This window comes from Arachis ipaensis, chromosome B4 (genome assembly GCF_059453495.1).
Source record: "Arachis ipaensis isolate K30076 ecotype BB chromosome B4, ASM5945349v1, whole genome shotgun sequence".
Lineage (NCBI taxonomy): Eukaryota > Viridiplantae > Streptophyta > Magnoliopsida > Fabales > Fabaceae > Arachis > Arachis ipaensis.
Window position 1 is genome coordinate 90,577,249 of NC_142439.1, and position 20,758 is coordinate 90,598,006.

Below are 20,758 nucleotides of genomic sequence, written 5' to 3' on the forward strand. Positions count from 1 at the left end.
ATGGATGACTTCTCAGTATATGGAGACTCATTCAGCTCCTGTCTTGATCACCTGAAACTTGTTCTGAAAAGATGCCAAGAAACCAACCTAGTTTTAAACTGGGAAAAGTGTCACTTCATGGTGACTGAAGGAATTGTTCTTGGGCATAAAATCTCAAACAAGGGAATAGAGGTGGATCAAGCAAAAATAGAGGTAATTGAAAAATTACCACCACCTGCCAATGTTAAGGCAATCAGAAGCTTTCTGGGGCATGCAGGATTCTATAGGAGGTTTATAAAGGATTTTTCAAAAATCGCAAAACTTCTAAGCAATCTGCTAGCTGCTGACACGCCATTTGTGTTTGACACAGCATGCCTGCAGGCGTTTGAAACGCTGAAAGCTAAGCTGGTCACAGCACCAGTCATTTCTACACCAGACTGGACATTGCCATTTGAGTTAATGTGTGATGCCAGTGATCATGCCATTGGTGCAGTATTGGGACAGAGGCATGACAAGCTTCTGCATGTCATTTATTATGCCAGTCGCATTCTAAATGATGCCCAGAAAAATTACACAACCACAGAAAAAGAACTACTTGCAGTGGTTTACGCCATTGACAAGTTCAGATCATACTTAGTAGGATCAAAAGTGATTGTGTATACTGACCATGCTGCTCTTAAATATCTACTCACAAAGCAGGATTCAAAACCCAGGCTCATCAGATGGGTATTGCTTCTGCAAGAGTTTGATATAGAAATAAGAGACAGAAAAGGGACAGAGAACCAAGTGGCTGATCATCTGTCCCGGATAGAGCCAGTGAAAGGGACGTCCCTCCCCTTTCTTGAGATCTCTGAGACGTTCCCTGATGAGCATCTATTTGCCATTCAGGAAGCACCATGGTTTGCCGATATTGCAAACTATAAAGCTGCAAGGTTCATACCCAAGGAGTACAATAGAATACAAAAGAAGAAATTAGTTACTGATGCAAAGTACTACTTGTGGGATGAACCCTATCTCTTTAAGAGATGTGCAGACGGAATTATCCGTAGGTGTGTCCCCAGAGAGGAAGCAGAGAGAATCCTATGGCATTGCCACGGATCTCAATTTGGAGGCCATTTCGGAGGTGAACGAACAACCACCAAGGTCCTCCAATGTGGCTTCTATTGGCCCACACTCTATAAAGATTCCCGAGAGTTTGTACGTAATTGTGACAGTTGCCAAAGAGCTGGTAACCTGCCTCATGGTTACGCCATGCCTCAACAAGGGATCTTGGAAATAGAGTTGTTTGATGTATGGGGAATTGACTTCATGGGACCTTTCCCACCATCATACTCAAACACTTATATTCTGGTGGCAGTTGACTATGTATCAAAATGGGTTGAGGCTATTGCCACACCCACCAATGATACTAAAACAGTGCTGAAGTTCCTCCAGAAATATATTTTCAGCAGGTTTGGTGTCCCTAGAGTGTTAATCAGTGATGGGGGCACTCACTTCTGCAATAAACAGCTTTACTCTGCCATGGTTAGGTATGGAATTTGCCACAAAGTGGCCACACCATATCATCCACAAACCAATGGGCAAGCTGAAGTCTCTAACAGAGAATTAAAGAGAATCCTGGAACGGACAGTAAATACCCGTAGAAAGGATTGGGCAATGAGCTTGGATGATGCCCTGTGGGCTTGCAGAACAGCATTCAAGACCCCTATAGGGACCTCTCCATACCAACTCGTGTATGGTAAGGCATGCCACTTGCCCGTGGAACTGGAACATAAGGCCTACTGGGCAACCAGATTCCTAAACTTTGATGCCAAATTAGCTGGAGAAAAACGATTGCTCCAGCTAAATGAGCTAGAGGAATTCAGATTCACAGCTTTCGAAAATGCCAAGCTTTATAAAGAAAAATAAAAAAAATGGCATGACAGAAAGCTGTCATCTAGAATCTTTGAACCAGGACAAAAGGTCCTATTGTTTAACTCTAGACTCAGGCTATTCCCCGAGAAACTGAAATCCCGGTGGAGGGGACCATACGTGATTACAAGTGTATCACCATATGGTTATGTGGAGCTTCAAGATATTGATTCTGATAAGAAGTTCATTGTCAATGGACAGAGAATCAAGCATTATCTTGAAGGCAACACTGAGCAAGAATGCTCAAGGCTGAAGCTAGATTAAAAGCTCAGCAAGGTCCAGCTAAAGACAATAAAGAAGCGCTTGCTGGGAGGCAACCCAGCCGTGGGGCAACAATCCTCTAAGCATTTTGCCCTATTTCTATCTTTATTTTTTATATAGAGTTCATTGACAACAAGGTAAATAATCATTTATAGAAGACCTTGGCACACAAAACAGAGTAAAAGAGCTCAATGGGAAGAAAACGCCAGTAAAGGGGCATTTTGGGCGTTCAGCGCCCAAAATGGGCATCCACTGGGCGCTGAACGCCAGTAATGGCAGTATTTGGGCATTCAATGCCAGAAATGGCCACCCACTGGGCGTTGAACGCCAGGAATGGCAGCAACTGGGCGCTGAACGCCCAGGAGATCAGCATTTGGGTGCTGAACGCCCAAAACAGGCAGTGTTTGGGCGTTCAAACGCCAGGAGGACAGGGAGGAGCCAAATCCAGTAATCCCACACGTATTTCCATTCTAATTTATAATTTTATGATTCAATACATGATTTTATTTACATAAACATGTCAAGAACCCTGATTTTTAAAAATCCTACCCTCAAAATATCAAATGTATCTTAATTCATAAGCACACACCCTCTTTGCAAAATCAATCCAACTCTTTTCAAATCTTTTCCAAAAACAAATCTATCTTTTTCACCCTAAAATCTTTTCAATATCTTTTTCATATTATCTTTTTCAAAAACCCAGATTTATCTTTTTCAAAAATCTATCCTATCTTTTCAAAATCAAACTATATCTTCTATCTTATCTTTTTCACTCTAAAATCTTTTCAATATCTTTTTCATATTATCTTTTTCAAAAACCCAGATTTATCTTTTTCAAAAATCTATCCTATCTTTTCAAAATCAAACTATATCTTCTATCTTATCTTTTTCAACTCAATCTTTTTATCTTATCTCTTCCAATTTTTCGAAAATCCACCCCCACCCCTTTAAATTGGGTTCGGCCTCCCCCCTCCTCCATCAACAAGTGCACCTCGATCTCCTTCTATCCCTCTCCTTTCTTTTCTTTTGCTTGAGGACAAGCAAACCTCTAAGTTTGGTGTGTTTATCCGAGATCACTAAGATCATGGCTCCCAAAGGAAAACAATCCACTCCAAGAGGCAAGAAAGAGAGCGTTCCAAAACCACTTTGGAATCAAGGAAAGTTCTTATCTAAAGAACATTCAGACCATTATCTTAAAGTAATGGGTCTGAGATCAGTGATCCCGGAAGTGAGATTCGATCTGAAAGAAGATGAATATCCGGAGATCCAGGAGCAAATTCGAATCAGGAACTGGGAAGTCCTAGCTAATCCTGAAACGAAAGTAGGAAGGAACATGGTCCAGGAGTTCTATGCTAATATGTGGCAGACTGACAAGCAAAGACTATCTGGAACAGCCTGCTACGAATTTCGGACCATGGTCAGGGGAAAGATTGTTCATACCACCCCTGACAAGATCAGAGAGATATTAAAGCTACCGCAGCTAAAGGATGATCCAGACTCCTTCAACAGGAGGATGATGAGAGCAGACATTGGCCTGGATAAGATTCTAGAGGACATCTGTATCCCTGAAGCCAGGTGGACCACCAACACAAAGGGCGTCCCAAATCAACTCAAGTGGGAGGATCTCAAACCAGTTGCCAGAGGATGGCTGGACTTCATTGGGCATTCTCTGTTGCCCACCAGCAATCGTTCTGAAGTCACAGTTAAAAGAGCAGTGATGATTCATTGCATCATGATGGGAAAGGAAGTGGAGGTTCATCAGCTGATTTCAACAGAGCTCTATAAGATTGCTAACAAAAATTCAAGAGAGGCCAGGTTGGCTTATCCAAGCGTGATTTCTCTGCTCTGCAAGGACGCTGGAGTCAAGATGGGAATAACTGAATATATCCTAATTGAAAAGTCAATCACCAAAGCATCAATGGAGAGACAACAAGCACAGGAGGAACATATCAAGAAGAGAGCACAGGAATTCCTCCCAGAGATTCCTCAAGCGGAATATTGGGAATATCTTGAGACGTCTGTCACCAAGATACAGGAAGCTATGGAGCAAATAATAAAACAACAGAAGGAACACAGTCAAATGCTGACCCATATGCTTAAAGAACAAGAGGAGCAGGGACGTGACTTAAGGGAACTGAAGCGACAAAAGTCTTCTGTGATACCAAGCCTCCCAAGGATCAGAGGAACTCCCATACCCCCAGAATAAAGGTTGTTAATTTCCAATTTCTGCCTTAACTCTGTGACAGTGTCCTTATAAAAAGTTTACCTTAGAAGTCATATAATAGTAATTAGTATCTATTTGATTTTATCTCCAATTAAGCTATAGTTTATTTTTCTCATCATCATTAAACATGAATAAAATAGTAGATCTTTTGAATAAGAAGCAATAAAATTTCGAGTTTAATAAAAGAAATTCTAATTGGTTAAATGTGGTGGCAATGCTTTCTGTCTTCTGAATGAATGCTTGAACAGTGCACATGTCTTTTGAATTTGTTGTTTAAGACTGCCAAATATGTTGGCTCTTGAAAGAATGATGAACATGAGACATGTTATTGATAATCTGAAAATCATCAAAATGATTCTTGAAGCAAGAAAAAGCAGCAAAGAACAAAGCTTGCAAAAAAAAAAACAAAAGAAAAGCAAGCAGAAAAAGCCAAAAGCTCTTAAAACCAAAAGGCAAGGGCAAATAAAAAGGATCCCAAGGCTTTGAGCATCAGTGGATAGGAGGGCCTAAAGGACTAAAATCCTGGTCTAAGCGGCTAAACCAAGCTGTCCCTAACCATGTGCTTGTGGCGTGAAGGTGTCAAGTGAAAACTTGAGACTGAGCGGTTAAAGTCAAGGTCCAAAGCAAAAAGAAGAGTGTGCTTAAGAACTCTGGACACCTCTAATTGGGGACTTTAGCAAAGCTGAGTCACAATCTGAAAAGGTTCACCCAGTTATGTGTCTGTGGCATTTATGTATCCGGTAGTAATACTGGAAAACAAGGTGCTTAGGGCCACGGCCAAGACTCATAACGAAGCTGTGTTCAAGAATCATCACACTGAACTAAGAGAATCAATAACACTATCTGAATTCTGAGTTCCTATAGATGCCAATCACTCTGAGCTTCAATGGATAAAGTGAGATGCCGAAACTGTTCAGAAGCAAAAAGCTACTAGTCCCGCTCATCTAATTAGGATCTGAGCTTCAATCAAAAACTCTGAGATATTATTGCTTCTCAACCTATTAGTCTTCTATTTTATTTGTCTAGTTGCTTGAGGACAAGCAACAGTTTAAGTTTGGTGTTGTGATGAGCGGATATTTTATACGCTTTTTGGGGATAATTTCATATAGTTTTGAGTATGTTCTAGTTAGTTTTTAGTTTATTTCCAGTAGTTTTTAGGAAAAATTCATATTTCTGGACTTTACTATGAGTTGTGTATTTTTCTGTAATTTCAGGTATTTTTCTGGCTGAAATTGAAGGAGCTGAGCAAAAATCTGATTCAGGCTGAAAAAGGACTGCTGATGCTGTTGGATTCTGACCTCCCTGCACTCAAATTGGATTTTCTGGAGCTACAGAACTCGAAATGGCATGCTTCCAATTACATTGGAAAGTAGACATCCAGGGCTTTCCAGAAATATATAATAGTCCATACTTTGCACAAGGCTAGACGACGTAAACTGGCGTTCAACGCCAGTCCTCTGCCCAATTCTGGCGTCCAGCGCCAGAAAAGGATCAAAAACTGGAGTTGAACGCCCAAACTGGCACAAAAACTGGCGTTCAACTCCACAAATGGCCTCTGCACGTGAATTGCTTAAAGTCTCAGCCCCAGCACACACCAAGTGGGCCCCAGCACACCAAGTGGGCCCCAGAAGTGGATCTCTGCATCATCCATCATAGTCCACTCATATTTTGTAACCCTAGGCTACTGGTTTAGTATTTAAACATCTTTTAGAAACTTATTTTGTATCTCATGACATTTTCAGATCAAAACTTTGTATTCTCTAACGGCATGAGTCTCTAAACCCCATTGTTGGGGGTGAGGAGCTCTGCTGTGTCTCGATGAATTAATGCAAGTATTTCTGTTTTCCATTCAAACACGCTTGTTCCTATCTAAGATGTTCATTCGCGCTTAACTGTGATGGAGGTGATGAGCTGTGACACTCATCACCTTCCTCAAATCATGAACGTGTACTTGACAACCACCTCCGTTCTATATACGATTGAATGAGTATCTCTTAGATTCCTTAATCAGAATCTCCGTGGTATAAGCTAGAACTGATGGCAGCATTCATGAGAATCCGGAAAGTCTAAACCTTGTCTGTGGTATTCCGAGTAGGATTCAAGGATTGAATGACTGTGACGAGCTTCAGACTCTTGAAGGCTGGGCGTTAGTGACAGACGCAAAAGGATAGTAAATCCTATTCCAACCGGATCGAGAACCAACCGGTGATTAGCCGTGCTATGACAGAGCGCGTGAGCGTAGTTTTCACTGGGAGGACGGAAGGTAGCCATTGACAACGGTGATCCACCAACACACAGCTTGCCATAGGGGGACGTGCGTGCGTGAACAAGAAGACAGAGAAAAGCAGAGATTCAGAAGACAAAGCATCTCCAAAACTCCAACATATTCTCCATTACTGCACAACAAGTAATTTTTAATTTATGCTCTACTGGTTACTCACAATTCAATTGATAAACATAATTGACTTCCTGACTAAGATTTACAAGATAACCATAGATTGCTTCAAACCAACAATCTCCGTGGGATTCGACCCTTACTCACGTAAGGTATTACTTGGACGACCCAGTGCACTTGCTGGTTAGTGGTACGCGTTGTGAAAAGTGTGATTCGCAATTCGTGCACCACAAAGCCTCTCAAAGATTGAGTCCATGCTCAAAAGATTTGCGGAGGAGGAAGAGAAATACCATAAAGAACTAGAAAACTCCCTCAAAAATATGGAAGTGATGGTAGGCCAATTGTTGAATGCAAGGAAGGAGAAAATGGAAAAACAAGAATGCAAGGTCCCTGTGTCAAGTGAAATTACAAAAAAAGAAGAGGTGGTGAAAGTAGTGGAACCTGAAACTGCTCTTGAGGTGATAAAGGAACATGAACATTCACAACCCTCACAAACTTCCCTTGAATCTGTGATCGAAAAATATGAAGAGGAGATGAAGAAATGTTGGGAAGATCAACAAACCTCCTCAATGAAAAAGCTATTAAAACAAATGTTGAGTGTAAAAGAGGAAGTGGAGGAGCAAGAAAGTGAGGAAGTCATTCCAAACTCAAGTGAGGCAGAGAAGTACATGAAGGAGGAGTTCATGGAACCATCAGTTCAAAAGGCTCTGGATGAATACAAAACTCCAATAATCACACAGCAACCAAGACTTGGATTCAAAGAAGTGAAGGCAACTAACAAGAGCACCAATCCTGTCCCTGATCCAGCAAGCAAGATCAATCAAGCCATTTGCAAAAGGAAGCTTGCTGAGGAAAGGCCAAGGGAAGGGACAGTAGCTGAAACTTCTCCTCCTTTGAAGTCATTTCTCTTAACAAATTGGAAGAAAAGGAAGAAAGTAAAGAACAGGTAGACAGTAGGTACATTTCTTCTCCTTGCTTTGTTTAAATTTCAATAAATTGGCATATGATCACATTCTAAGTTTGGTGTTGCCTTGCAACAAATTATTTTCAATCCCGTTTGGATGATTGCATCAATTCTGCATGAAGTGTCACGCTAAGATTCTAAGTTTGGTGTGCCACTTAATTTTCTATGCAATGAATCCAGCAACATCACTTGTCTGCATAATTATATTGCCTTTTACAGTGCTATTTTTCTTCTTAGTTGGATAATTTTTGTTTTCTCTTTGTTTCATTTATTTACTTGTTTTTAATGCTTTCCTTCATTAACTGTTTTTGTTCATACATCACCAAGACATCCTTATTCATAACAGATTCTTCATTTGGTGATTGTATTTAACATATAACAGTTTCTTTTGTTTAGTTTTAGTTCAAATAAATTGACATAGGATTGCATTCTAAGTTTGGTGTTGCTATGCAACACAATTTGCTTCAAATCTTTACTGGATACTTGCATTGATTCCAAGTGAAAGTGTCACACTAAGTTTGGTGTGCCACTTATTCTTTATGCAAAGTATTATGCTCACCTTCTTAAGCTTGCAATCACAATGTCTCTGTCTCTTGTGCCTTGATTATTATCTTTAATTTTGCTTGCTTGAAACACATGTACTACTAACATTTCTTGTGTAAGACATTCATGATCCATCTTAGCCCCATAGCCACGGTTCTAATAGTTGCTTGAGGATGAGCAAGCATTCTGAGTTTGGTATGGGAAGGAGGAGAATGAGAGGAAAATGACAACAATAGAGAAGATGAACTACAAGGTTGTAAAGTTCCTTTTCCTCTCATTTGTTTCAAGCACTATAAACTGCATGATTGTCTTTACCTTCTCTGTATGCATGTGTGTATGAAAAGGCATAGTTTGATTTCTAATTTGCAACATGGTGCTGTGTCATTATGATTACCAACTTGAGTTTTGTGAATTCAAAAGCAACAAAGTATCATGATCATAAACAAACAAGGCATTAAAGAAGATTTTAGCATGTGCATAAAAGTATTGGAAAGCTAGTATGATTAATTGTTGCTCAATTGCATTGGATTTTATTTAATTGAAGTTTTCATCTAGTACATTTTTTGAAAATCATGAAAACCTTGAAAGAAAAAGCAAAAAAGAGCAAGAAAAGAAAAAGGGAAAGAATGAGAAAGCTGAAGGCTCTGAGTACCAATGGTAATTTATTTGTTAAGTGCTTGTGGTGTTTATGTATCAAGCTAAATGCTTGAAAACAAAACACTTAGAAGTCAAGGTTAGGCTCAAAGTGCAAAAGCACTCCCTCAAAGCTCAAGGCTCTGAGCATCAATGATTAGAGAGTCAAGAAAAGAAAAGAAAAAATGAGCTTAATGAAGTCCTCTAATCAAATGCTTGTGGTGCTTATGTATCAAGTGGTAATACTTGAAAACAAAGCATTTAGAAGTCGTAGCTTTGTTATCAACTCATGGGGCAAAGCACCCAAAAGGAGAAGCTAATAAGAAAATCAAAAGCTTGTTTCAAGGAAGAAATATAAGAAAAAGATTTCATAAATTGAGCTAGATGGAAGCATCAATCATTTACATTTCTTTTGTGATTGTAGCATGCTTAGAAAACTAGCTTACCATGAACATTGAGTTGCTATTCTTCTTGCCTTGGATTGTCAATCTTTATTGCATGATTCTTTTCTTGCTTGGGGACAAGCAAGGTTTAAGTTTGGTGTTGTGATGACATGTCACCATGTCATGTTTTTCTATGCTTTTTCATTTGTTTTCAATAGGTTTTATGCACTTTCTTGAGCCATAAGCAAGCCAATTGGGTAGATTTTCATGTTTCCTTTGATTTAATCAACCATGTATGAATTAATGCAATTTCATGAGGTTTTATGCTATAATTGTCACATATTATGAAAGAATGAATATCTCATGATTTTGAGCATAGCTTTGATGTGTTTGGTTGATTAATGATAGGTGAAGAAAGCTAGGAGAAAGGTTGATGCAAGAAGGAATGGCTAGGAGGAATAGAGAACAAAAAGTTTGAGCAAAAGTTTGCCTCAAACTTTAGCTCAAACTTTTGGATTAATTGAAAATGAACCAGGAAGCAAAAAGCTGGACCAAAAGTTAGCCCCTAACTTTTTGGCTAACTTTTGGGCAAAAGCTGGAGCAAAAGTTAGCCCCTAACTTTTTGGCTAACTTTTGGCATGAAAAACACTCCCTGGATGAGCAAAAGTTTGCGCCAACGTTAGCCCCTAACTTTTTGGCTAACGTTGGCACATGAAAAACACTCCCTGGGCTAGCAAAAGTTTGCGCCAACGTTAGCCCCTAACTTTTTGGCTAACGTTGGCGCCATGAGTGTGCAAGGGGTATACTTCCAACAAGAATAACTTGAGCTACAGAGCTCCAAATGAGGTGATTCAAAAAGCAATGGAAAGTAGGAATTAAGAGCTTTCCAAGCATATATGGCATTGCATGGTGGACACTAAAATTGAGGGAGAAAACTGCCCCGCAATGAGCATAAATGAACATGGTGGCAACCGGCAGTGAGGCCAACTGACCTCTGCACCTTCGACGGAGTGTAACTCGAGCTGTAGAGCTCCAAATGATGTGCTCCCAACGGCATTGGAAAGTAGACATCTAGGGCTTTCCAACAATGTCTAATAGTATGGGGTGGACAATATGTTTGAGCCTCTAGAACTGCCATTTTCGATCACGTTTGAGGCAAACTTTACCTCAAACGCTGCACACCAAGGCCAGCAACCTTGTCCTCTTCAAAGGAGCATAACTTGAGTTGTAGATGTCCAATTGAGGTGATTCCAATTGGGTTAGAAAGCTGACATTTAGAGCTTTCCAACCATATATAATAGTCTATAGTTGGCATGAAATTGGCAACGTTGACAAGAGGACAAAGTAGCACCCCACACATGCACACAAGGGGGCCAACGTTGGAGCAAAAGTTTGACCCCTAACTTTTGCCCCAACGTTGGTATCAGCAAGGAAGGGTGCTGATATGAAAAGTTGGAGCAAAAGTTAGACCCTAACTTTTACTCCAACTTTTACTCAAGCTTTCATGATTCCAACCCAGTTCAATTCGGTTCTCTCTCCAACTCCAAGAGCAATCAACCAAGGCCTCTATCAACCCAATTCCATCAAGAGCAAGGGCCCATTATCAACACTCAAAGGCACAAGAGATAGTTAGAATAGAAATTTTATTTTAATTGTAATTTATTTTGAATTTCATTTTCATTTTGTAAAAATGCCTATATAAGGCATCATTCTCATTTTAGAAGGGAGGCCCGAATAGAGAGAAGGGAGGGTGACTCCACTAGAGAGCTCTCTCTCTCTGAATTTTCATTTTCTGTTTTGAATCTTGAATTGAGATTGGAAGGAATTCTGTTTTCATTCTCTATTTGCAACTTCTCTTTACTTCTTCTGCAATCTTTCTTTTAATTCTCTGCAACTTTTCTCTTGTTGGATCAAGGAAGGATCCACTCCTGAGATCTTCAACATCCTTTTAAATTGCTGCAAATTAAGCACAGTTACTTTCTGTTTTTAATTCTTCAAGCACTTCTGTTTAAAATCTGCTGCATTTGATTTCACATTCTGATTCTTGGAGTGATTGCTCTCTGATCTCCTTGTTCCCAATTTATTTTCCAGCACTTTTGTTCCTCTGCACTTTACGTTTAAGTTGTTATGATCTTGATTTATTCTTCCTGCAATTTAACTTTTCAGTTACTTGATCTACTGCTTCCTTTTAATTTCCAGCACCTATTCCCCTTTAATTTCATGCAATTTACATTTCTTGCAATTTAAGATTCTTGCAATTTACATTTCTTGCCCCTTAAGTTACTTGCCAATTTACATTCTGCAACTTTAAATTCATTGTCCTTTACTTCCTGTTGGTTACAATTTCACCCAATCTCACTTAAATGATAGCTTGACTAAACTAATCACCCACTAAAGTTGCTTGATCCATCAATTCCTGTGGGATCGACCTCACTCCCGTGAGTTTCATTACTTGATGCGACCCAGTGCACTTGCCGGTTAGTTTTGGGTGTTTTGGAGAAATTCGTTTCTCCGCGAAAATATCCCATCAGCCGTCACCAAACGCATCATCGCCGCTGGAGGAGCTTCGCACTTCGCCACCGCCGAGGAGGGGAAAGAGGAGCTGCTCCCTCGCCAGTCACCGTCGTGCTTCCTGGTTGCCGATGAGGGAGCCGCGAGAACCGTTGCAGCTGTTGAGTAAATCTATGCTTTTAATTGTTATTACTCTTTTCCAATTGATTTTAGGAAATCGAAGTTTTACAGATTCGACAAGGAAAGAAACCGGTGGAAGGAGAGAACCGATGGTGCCGTCAAGTTCCCTAAGAACAAGGTTAGTAGCAGGGTTTGGCTTCTCATCTGAAAAAAATTGATTTGTGCTTCTTTGTTTATGTTTATTCTCTGATTCATTTGTGCTTCCCTAGTTCCCTGATTCTTCCATTCGTAAGTAGTTAGAGAAGTTTAAATGATATTTGTTTGAGCCTCATATAATAATGTCGAACGTGGTTCTTTTGCTGTCATTATAGTAGTTAAATCTCAGAAGGTTAATTGGTTCATTTGTGCAACTAAGTTTTGTTCTTTTTTTTTGTGTTTATGCTGAACAAAATCATTGCTGAGTGTGGTTCTTTAGCTGTAAGCACTCCAAATCATTGAAAAAGGTAATTCATGGATTCCATATTTTTTTCATTTGAAAATCATACTAGAACAATATAATCTGATATGAGAAGCTGTTAATGAGCTTGATTTATATTTATAAGAAATTATAAACTGATTGATTGAATAGCTTATCTGCTTTTGCTTTGCTGCTGCTACCTGACTCTATTCCAATCTTAGCCTCAGGTGCCTTTTTCCTATATTTGCAGAACTTCTCTCAAGAGCTTCAAAAGCTTGAGGAGTATTGCATGAACCAGAAATCCATTTATTCAATGGTACCTATATATATATAACTCTCTTATTAATGCTTTTACTTTGTTTAATTTTCTTCAGCACCGCTTGGTTCATCTGTATTTGACCTAATGAGCTCTTTTACTTGCATGAACTAATTGAAATCTCAATATTGAGTTGCTTGATTCATAGTACTAAGTTTGATGAGAAGAAAACTGAGTTGATACTTATTTAATTTTTGTCATTTTATTTATTTAACACCATATTTTTATTTGATTATTATTATTCATAGTACATGGTTTCCATTGGAGCAGCTTGTAATCTTTCTTGGCCTGCTGGCCGTCTCGTGATCCAAGTACTAGATGATTTCTACGGACCCCGTGGTTAAGGTGCATAACGTACCATGCACAGGCACACACTTGCTCTCATACTCATGCAGTCATGGGAAGAATTTCTATCAGCTTGTGCTCAATAACACTGCTATTTTCAATTATAATTTTAGTTATACTCAACATGCTTCATTGTTATTGCTTACTTCTTGTTAGCAAGATAAATTTTACCATGAAAGCACCATCAGAAACTTACTAATCAATTTTGCTCCTTTGTCCATGATATGCATTTGTAAAATAGCATTTGTAAACATAGCATTTGTAAAATAGCATCAGGGGTCCACAGCAAAGAAAATACCGAGTTGGTATTGATAACCTCCTTGTGTTACTGATTGGCGAAATTCCTATTGCAATGCCAACTGTCCTTTCAGTTACAATGGCTATTGGTTCACACAAATTGTCTCAGCAGGTTATATTTAGTTTATTGATTCACACATTTTGTTGAGCTATATAGGATGGAATGTAATGTTGTACTTAAGTGCCTGAGAACTAAAATATAGAAACACGAAGACAGAGACTACATAGAAAATCAGGCACATTTTGTTCCTAGATAGAAACTTTTTTTCTATTTCTGTATCTATCTCCTTCAAATAGGTTTGTACTCTATATTTTTGTCTTGGTGCAGTTACCAAACAGGGCCTACTTGTTATCCTTTAATGATAAAAGTTATTATCTAATGATTATAGGTTAGGTACTAATGATATAAATCTTTGCAGGGTGCTATAACAAAGAGAATGACTGCAATTGAAGAAATGGCCGGAATGGATATCCTATGCAGTGATAAAACAGGCACATTAACTCTCAACAAGCTTACAGTGGACAAGAATCTAATTGAGGTTTGATAACTCATTTGTCCTAACATTTTGAAACATAGTTAAATGTAAAGAAGATAATTTCTTAAAGAAAGAAGATAATGGAAAGACAAAGAGTAACTCCATTGTCTATACAGCCATTCATGTGTTTTCAAAATACTAACCTGTTTCTTCTTTTTCCAACAATGATCAATATCTGGCAGGTCTTTGCTGATGGAGTTAATCAGCACATGGTTGTACTTATGGCTGCAAGGGCATCAAGGCTAGAGAACCAAGATGCAATTGATTGTGCAATTGTATCTATGTTAGCAGACCCAAAGGAGGTACTATTTCAACTACCAACCTGGTTACTCTTTTGGATCATCTTCGAATCATTTGAAAAACTAAAAAATAAAACCGATGCCTTACTGACTACTAGTGGGAGATTTTACCTCCAGAAATTTGTCTCAGGAATTAATTGTTTGTAACCAAGAAGGGAAACGGATCACATCTCATACTCTTGAAAAAAAATACCCTTACAGGTGATCAGCTTGCAATTACTAAGGAAACAGGAAGGCATCTTGGAATGGGCTCTAACATGTATCCTTCTTCGTCGCTGCTAGGAGAAAGCAAAGATAATTTTGCTTTTGTTCCCGTCGATGATCTTATAGAGAATGCAGATGGTTTTGCTGGTGTCTTTCCTGGTAAGTATAATAGCAATCACAGAAAAGCTCTAATCCAAATTCTTGTCTATTTTCTGATTATATATGTTCCCTCAGAGCACAAATATGAGATTGTGAAGAGGTTACAAGCTAGAAAGCACATTTGTGGGATGACTGGTGATGGAGTGAATGATGCACCAGCTTTGAAGATAGCAGACATAGGTATCGCTGTAGCAGATGCAACAGATGCTGCAAGAAGTGCCTCTGATATAGTTCTAACAGAACCTGGGTTGAGTGTGATCATAAGTGCTGTTTTAACTAGCCGTGCAATTTTCCAAAGAATGAAAAACTACACAGTAATCCCCCAACTACGAACATATTAAGAAAATATTGCAATAGTCCTTGTTGTAAGAAAAAATTCAAAACCTTATTTTATTTTTCTTTTGCAGATATATGATGTATCTATCACCATCCGTATTGTGGTAAGTTATAAGTGCATATATGATATATGGAGAATTTAGCAGTGATCAAGCCATCATTTTCTTTCCTTCTCATTTTCAGTTTATTTTGGGTTGCAGGTTGGCTTTATGTTACTCACATGCATTTGGGAATTTAACTTTCCTCCCTTTATGGTTCTTGTCATAGCCATTCTCAACGATGGTATTACTATCTGCTCTCAAATACCATATTTAAAATGCATTATTTGGAGGTCTTCTCTACAGTTATAGTAACATTAGCTACAATTATGTATGATCTAGAGGAAAGAAGTTTAAGAGGGCTAGAGGAAGGAGGAACAGCGAAGGACTTAAGATTTAAGTTGTATTGTTTTTGTATTTTTCTTCAGTTTTTAGTTTTAGAATTTGAACTCGAGATTTATTTTGTATTTGAGTATATTTTTTAATGTATAAAACAATTATAACAAAAATTATATATGTCTATAATTATTATTTGATTTGTCTTGTAATATAAGTTTGGTAATAAAAAAGAAATGAAAAATTTATATTTTATATTGATAAAGGTAAAAATAAAAAAAAAGGATTTTTTTTTTAAATTTTACAAGGCTATTGCCACGCTTTTAAAGCGTGGCCGTATCTCTAGCTATGACCACACTTTTCTAAAGTGTGGTCATATCTTGCTATCGCCACGCTTCAAAAGCGTGGCTATATCTCTCTCTATCGCCACGCTTTGAAAGCGTGGCCATATCTCTCTCTATCGCCACGCTTCAAAAGCGTGGCTATATCTCCCATATGGCCACGCTTTTAAAGCGTGGCCATATCTTCCACATAAGGCCACATTTTTACAAGTGGCAGTTTGTAAAAAAGCGTGGCAAAAAAAAGCGTGGCAATAGGCTGAAAAAGCGTGGCAAAAAAAAAGCGTGGCAATAGGTCACCCTTTCAAAAGCGTGGCGGTAGCTCAAAAAGCGTGGCAAAAAGCTATCGCCACGCTTTTTTTAGCTTTTCGCCACGCTTTAAAAGCGTGGCAATAGACGTATTTTCTTGTAGTGACTAAAAGTCTAAACACGTAAGGGTTTATCTAAGATAGTATTTAGAAGAGAAACAAACACTGAAAAATTGAAATTAAGAGTCTGAGAAATTGAGACTAAGAGATGGAGATTAAAATAAATTTTGTATTGTGTTTAGTGTAAAAATGTATAAAATTGAATTATGTCTTAATATTTTATTTAGTTTAAAATAAATACAAAGAGTTAAATAAGTAAAAATACTAAAATACCCTCACTAATTAAAAAAATTTAAAAAGAACCCTACCTACCCCCTAGTCATTCTCCTCTTTTTACTGAATCTCAATAATCATATCTCTTATTCCCCTCTCTTCTTCGTTTCATTGCAGAATCCACTCTTCATTGCCGATTTCAATGGCTTTTGCCTCCGTCAACAATAATCACACCCCTTATTCCACTCTTCACTGCTGATTTCACTTCCTTCTTTCTCTCTCTCTCTCTCCCGTACATACTCTCTGTCATTGCCCACGCTCTTTCTCGCACTCCATCGCCGTTGCCCAGCACCCAGGTCATTTTCGTGCTCCGTTGCTGTTGCCCAGCACCCACATCTCTCTCGCGCTCTCATGCTCTCACTCTCGCACTCCATCGCTATCACCCAGCACCCGTCGGCAGCTCTTCTTTCTATGCTGCCATCTCCTCCACCTTCCTTCCTCTCCTTTCTTTCTTCTCTCTCTATTCTGATTTTGAGATATATTTGATATTATTGTTGTTGGTATTATTGTTCTAATTTTGCTATTGTCTTGATATTATTGTTGTTAGTAATGATGGATGCAAGGAAGGATGATGGTTGAGATAGTAGGAATGAGAGATGGGGTGGAGTTGGAAGGTGAGAGATGGTGGTCCTGGCAGCAGCAATAGGACAGAGGTGGTGGTTGAAAAACTGAACGAGGGTGAACTTAAAATTAGTAATTTGGGATAAGGGTATTTTGGAAAGAATTATTTGTTAAAGTTTTAGTTTTCGTCCTAAAAAATTTTAGTTTTTTGTGTTTCTATTTTTTAGAGGTATTGAAATACTAAAATTTTGGAGATGATGACTGAAATTTTAATACCAATCTCTAGGCCAACAAACATGATACTGAGTCTCAATTCTCTAATCTTCATCTCAGTATTTCAAAACAAACACTACGTAAGAGTATACTTTAAAATTACTAATGAAAAAATTATATAAAAATATAAAATTTAATCTTTTAATATATTCGTTGTTTCTTTTTCAAAGTAAAAAATTTAAAATTTTTTATTAATAATAACTTTAACATATATTCTTAAAAATAAGTCAATTAAATCTTAATTATTAAGATTTCGGTTAATTGAATTCTGGTTTTTTTTTTTTTTTTAAGTTATGATGGTTTGAGAAATTAATTAAGTCCACAATGTAAGCTCAGTTAAAAAACATGCACATTCAGACTGAAGTTTAATATGAAATACTAACTTTAACAATGTTAGACATACACTAAAAATTATTTATTAAATTAATTTTTATATTTTATATACAAATACGTGTATTATGTAATTTATTTTTAATATTTATTTTATATTTTAAATATATTTTATGTTGGTAAGTAATTTTTAGTGTATATTTAATATAATTATTCTAACTTTTATTATAAATTAAACAATAAATTAAAGGTTGTGATTCTATTTCTAATATACCATCTCAAGTCCATCAGACAATTCTAAAACTACTCTCTACAAAAAGTTAAGTAAAATAAAGATACTTTTATGGTTCGAACTGCATTACTAATGTATAAGAAAAATATAGAGAATTATTAGAATTTATTATTTTTAATTATTAGTTAATTATTAATATTTAAAAATATAAAATAAAAAATATTATTAAATTATTAAATTAAAAAAATAATATTAATAACCAAGTAATAATAAAAAAATAAATAAATTCTGATATCCTTATTATTTCTCATCACTATGTAATTATATAATCGACACATAACTACGGTTATAATTAATTAACTGTTTTTCAACCCTGACAAATAGAAACAAAGAGGGGGGCATATATTGAGCCCCATATATAGTTGAAAAACTTTGAACGGTGGGCATGTGTTATTGTACTATTATGGACGGTGGTACTAATGATAGAAAATTTGTGATGAGATGATGATGAATAGACGGACCTAACGAGAAGAGGGGCCCCTTGCCCCCACTAAAAATTTGAAAAAAAGTAAAAATTATATATAGATGAATATATTTATTCTAAGTATTAAATTATCTTGGTCTCCATTGAAACCTATGTTAAAAAAGATTTGATTTATTAAAATTAACATGAAATAATACTTATCTTGTTATAAGTATCAAGATTAAAACTAAACAAATAAATAAATCAACTTAATAAAAAAAATCAATAAATAGTGATAATGTATTTTTTGAAATTAGTCAATTAACTAATTATCAAGTTAAAACTTAATTTTTTGAACATAAGTGGAATTATTAATTTTTTTTCAAAAATTAGTTGAAAAAAATATTATTTATTCATTAATTAATATTTTTTAAATTAACAGTAGAATATCAAAATTAAATTTAAAAATATAAAAATAATATTTAATTCTTTTAAAAATAAAGAGAAAAAACCATTATCAACTAATTTTTTATTATTTTAAATTCATATACTTTTCAATGTTTATATGTAAGTCTAGTTTTTTTTGGAGTAATTTTAGTTTTAACTTATAAATATATTAATGTATAACAAAATTTATTTTGGCATATTTTTGCTCCCATAACTAAATTTTTTTAGGTCTGTCAATTAATTGATGATGATAATGATCCATTATGATTAATAAGCATGCATCTTGTTCTAGGCAAGCTCTTAGACTTCAAGGATTAAGACCCACTAGTGTGCTAGCTACAAGACCACGTGGTAAATCTACTGAACATCCATACCAAGTGTTTTTGAAAGAAAACAGTTACGGAATATCTCCAAATCTAGGAAATAGTGGATCATCCTCCACCAGAAAGACTACAGAACAGATCCTTGATATTGACCTCGAGTATATAAGGAAGGTAAGTAACCTTTATTTTAGCCTCCTCAACGGATATTCATTGACTTCAGTGTCGAACTAGCCTTGCAAGTACCACCCCCGTTCAAGTTACTAGCACTATCGCACCTCCGTATATACAGCACCAGATTTTCTTCATTATCGACTTCCTTTATGTAATGACATAACATTTGATACTGTCTGTGGGGACCCCAAGGCTGTGGCAAATGATGGATGACCCTCCATCCTTCCCCCAACGAGTCTATGGAAGCAAGGACGATGACCCTCACTAGGGTCAAGATGCCGCTAATGGTGGGTGTACACTAAGCATGATGCATATTGCAACTACCCGGAGCCATCACCAGAGCCATAGCGACGTCCTCCGTTCCTCGGAACGACACTCGTTCAAGCACGTGTCATGCATGAGCTTAAGCATCGGGTCTAGAATCTCGAGTGAGAGAGTTGGTAGCTCGATATTTTTACTGGCCTGAGTTGAGTCATGAGGCCCACTCTAAGATGGAGCCGCTGAGGACTAGCCCGTGTACATGGTCCCCTCTCCAACGATTGGGGGTACAAAGGAGACGTGATGACGAAAACGATCATCACGACCATCCATACTTTAGGAGCGACAGATCTCTCACCCCCCAAAGCCTCAAGTGAGATAGGGTGATATCGGAAAGATCCCAAGAAGGGAAGCAGAGGCTACGGCATGAACCCATGGCGAAGCCACCCCTTTTGATGCTGGAATCTTAAAAGTCGATTTGCCAAAAAACTTTGACAGACCCATGGACATGAGATATGATAGCATGAATGACCCCCAAGAACACATCACACCCTTCAAAGCAAGGATGAACGTTGAGGGAGTCGCTGATGTGGTTCGATGCCAAGCATTCCAGTAACCTTGGTCGGACCCGCAATTAATTGGTTTAACTCATTCCCTCAAGGGTCAATCTCGACCTTTGTAGACATTTTTCAAAATTTCCTAGCCCAATTTACGACCCAAATAGCAAAAGCCAAGCACCTGATTGACCTGTTGGGAGTGACTCCACGAAGTTATAAATCAAAAACAAAATATTTGGCTCGTTTCAACTATGATTGTCTTAAGATAGATGGTTTGATGGACTCGATAGACAGTCTTTACTTGATGAATGGATTGACAAATGAAGATTTCTAAAAGCATTTAACCACAAGGCCGGTGTGGGCTATGCAAGAAATACAAAATGTAGTAAGAGAATACATTAATGATGAGGAAGTGAGTATGGTGGTAGTAGCTGATGCGGAATTTTGCAAAACCATAACTCGACGAGTGCACTGAATCGTATCAAGTAATACCACAGTGAGTGGGTTATCATTCTTACGGGGATTAAAGGACTAAGCAAACAATGGTTAACTGATTATTCTAGTCAAATAATAAAAAATTTAAATTGTGATGATTTAAATACTAAAATAGCAATATAAATAAGGCAGCAGTAAATAAGTAGAAAAAGTGATATAAGTAAAATGTTAAGGTTTCAGAGATGCTGAGATTTTCAAAATAAATGCTTTTCACTTTTACCTTAATTATGCAAGGATGTATCTCACGGTGAACCTCAATTAACCAAATCCCAATTCCTTAGTGATTTAATTTCTCTTTAACCTAATTTATTACTAATTCCTTAGTCAATTATTTAAGAAAAGAGATTTAACACGTTCACTTATCAAGCTAGTTTTGAAACCTAGAGAATCATGAGAAGAAATTTTCAAGCTTAATTCTAACA

The 20,758-nt window shown here is 37.2% G+C and overlaps 1 protein-coding gene across 1 annotated transcript in view; it reads left to right on the forward strand.

The window, feature by feature from the left end:
* LOC110271527 (plasma membrane ATPase 2-like) overlaps positions 1 to 15,223 on the forward strand; it is a 28,953-nt gene extending 13,730 nt beyond the window's left edge. The window contains exons 3-13 of the mRNA XM_088484679.1: positions 11,825 to 11,969; positions 12,018 to 12,102; positions 12,632 to 12,697; positions 12,756 to 12,772; positions 13,313 to 13,451; positions 13,759 to 13,878; positions 14,058 to 14,177; positions 14,330 to 14,537; positions 14,613 to 14,851; positions 14,945 to 14,977; positions 15,074 to 15,223. Coding sequence (XP_088340805.1) covers positions 11,825 to 11,969; positions 12,018 to 12,102; positions 12,632 to 12,697; positions 12,756 to 12,772; positions 13,313 to 13,451; positions 13,759 to 13,878; positions 14,058 to 14,177; positions 14,330 to 14,537; positions 14,613 to 14,851; positions 14,945 to 14,977; positions 15,074 to 15,223 — 1,322 coding nt within the window. The remainder of the gene's footprint in view (positions 1 to 11,824; positions 11,970 to 12,017; positions 12,103 to 12,631; positions 12,698 to 12,755; positions 12,773 to 13,312; positions 13,452 to 13,758; positions 13,879 to 14,057; positions 14,178 to 14,329; positions 14,538 to 14,612; positions 14,852 to 14,944; positions 14,978 to 15,073) is intronic.
* Positions 15,224 to 20,758: the final 5,535 nt, after the last annotated feature.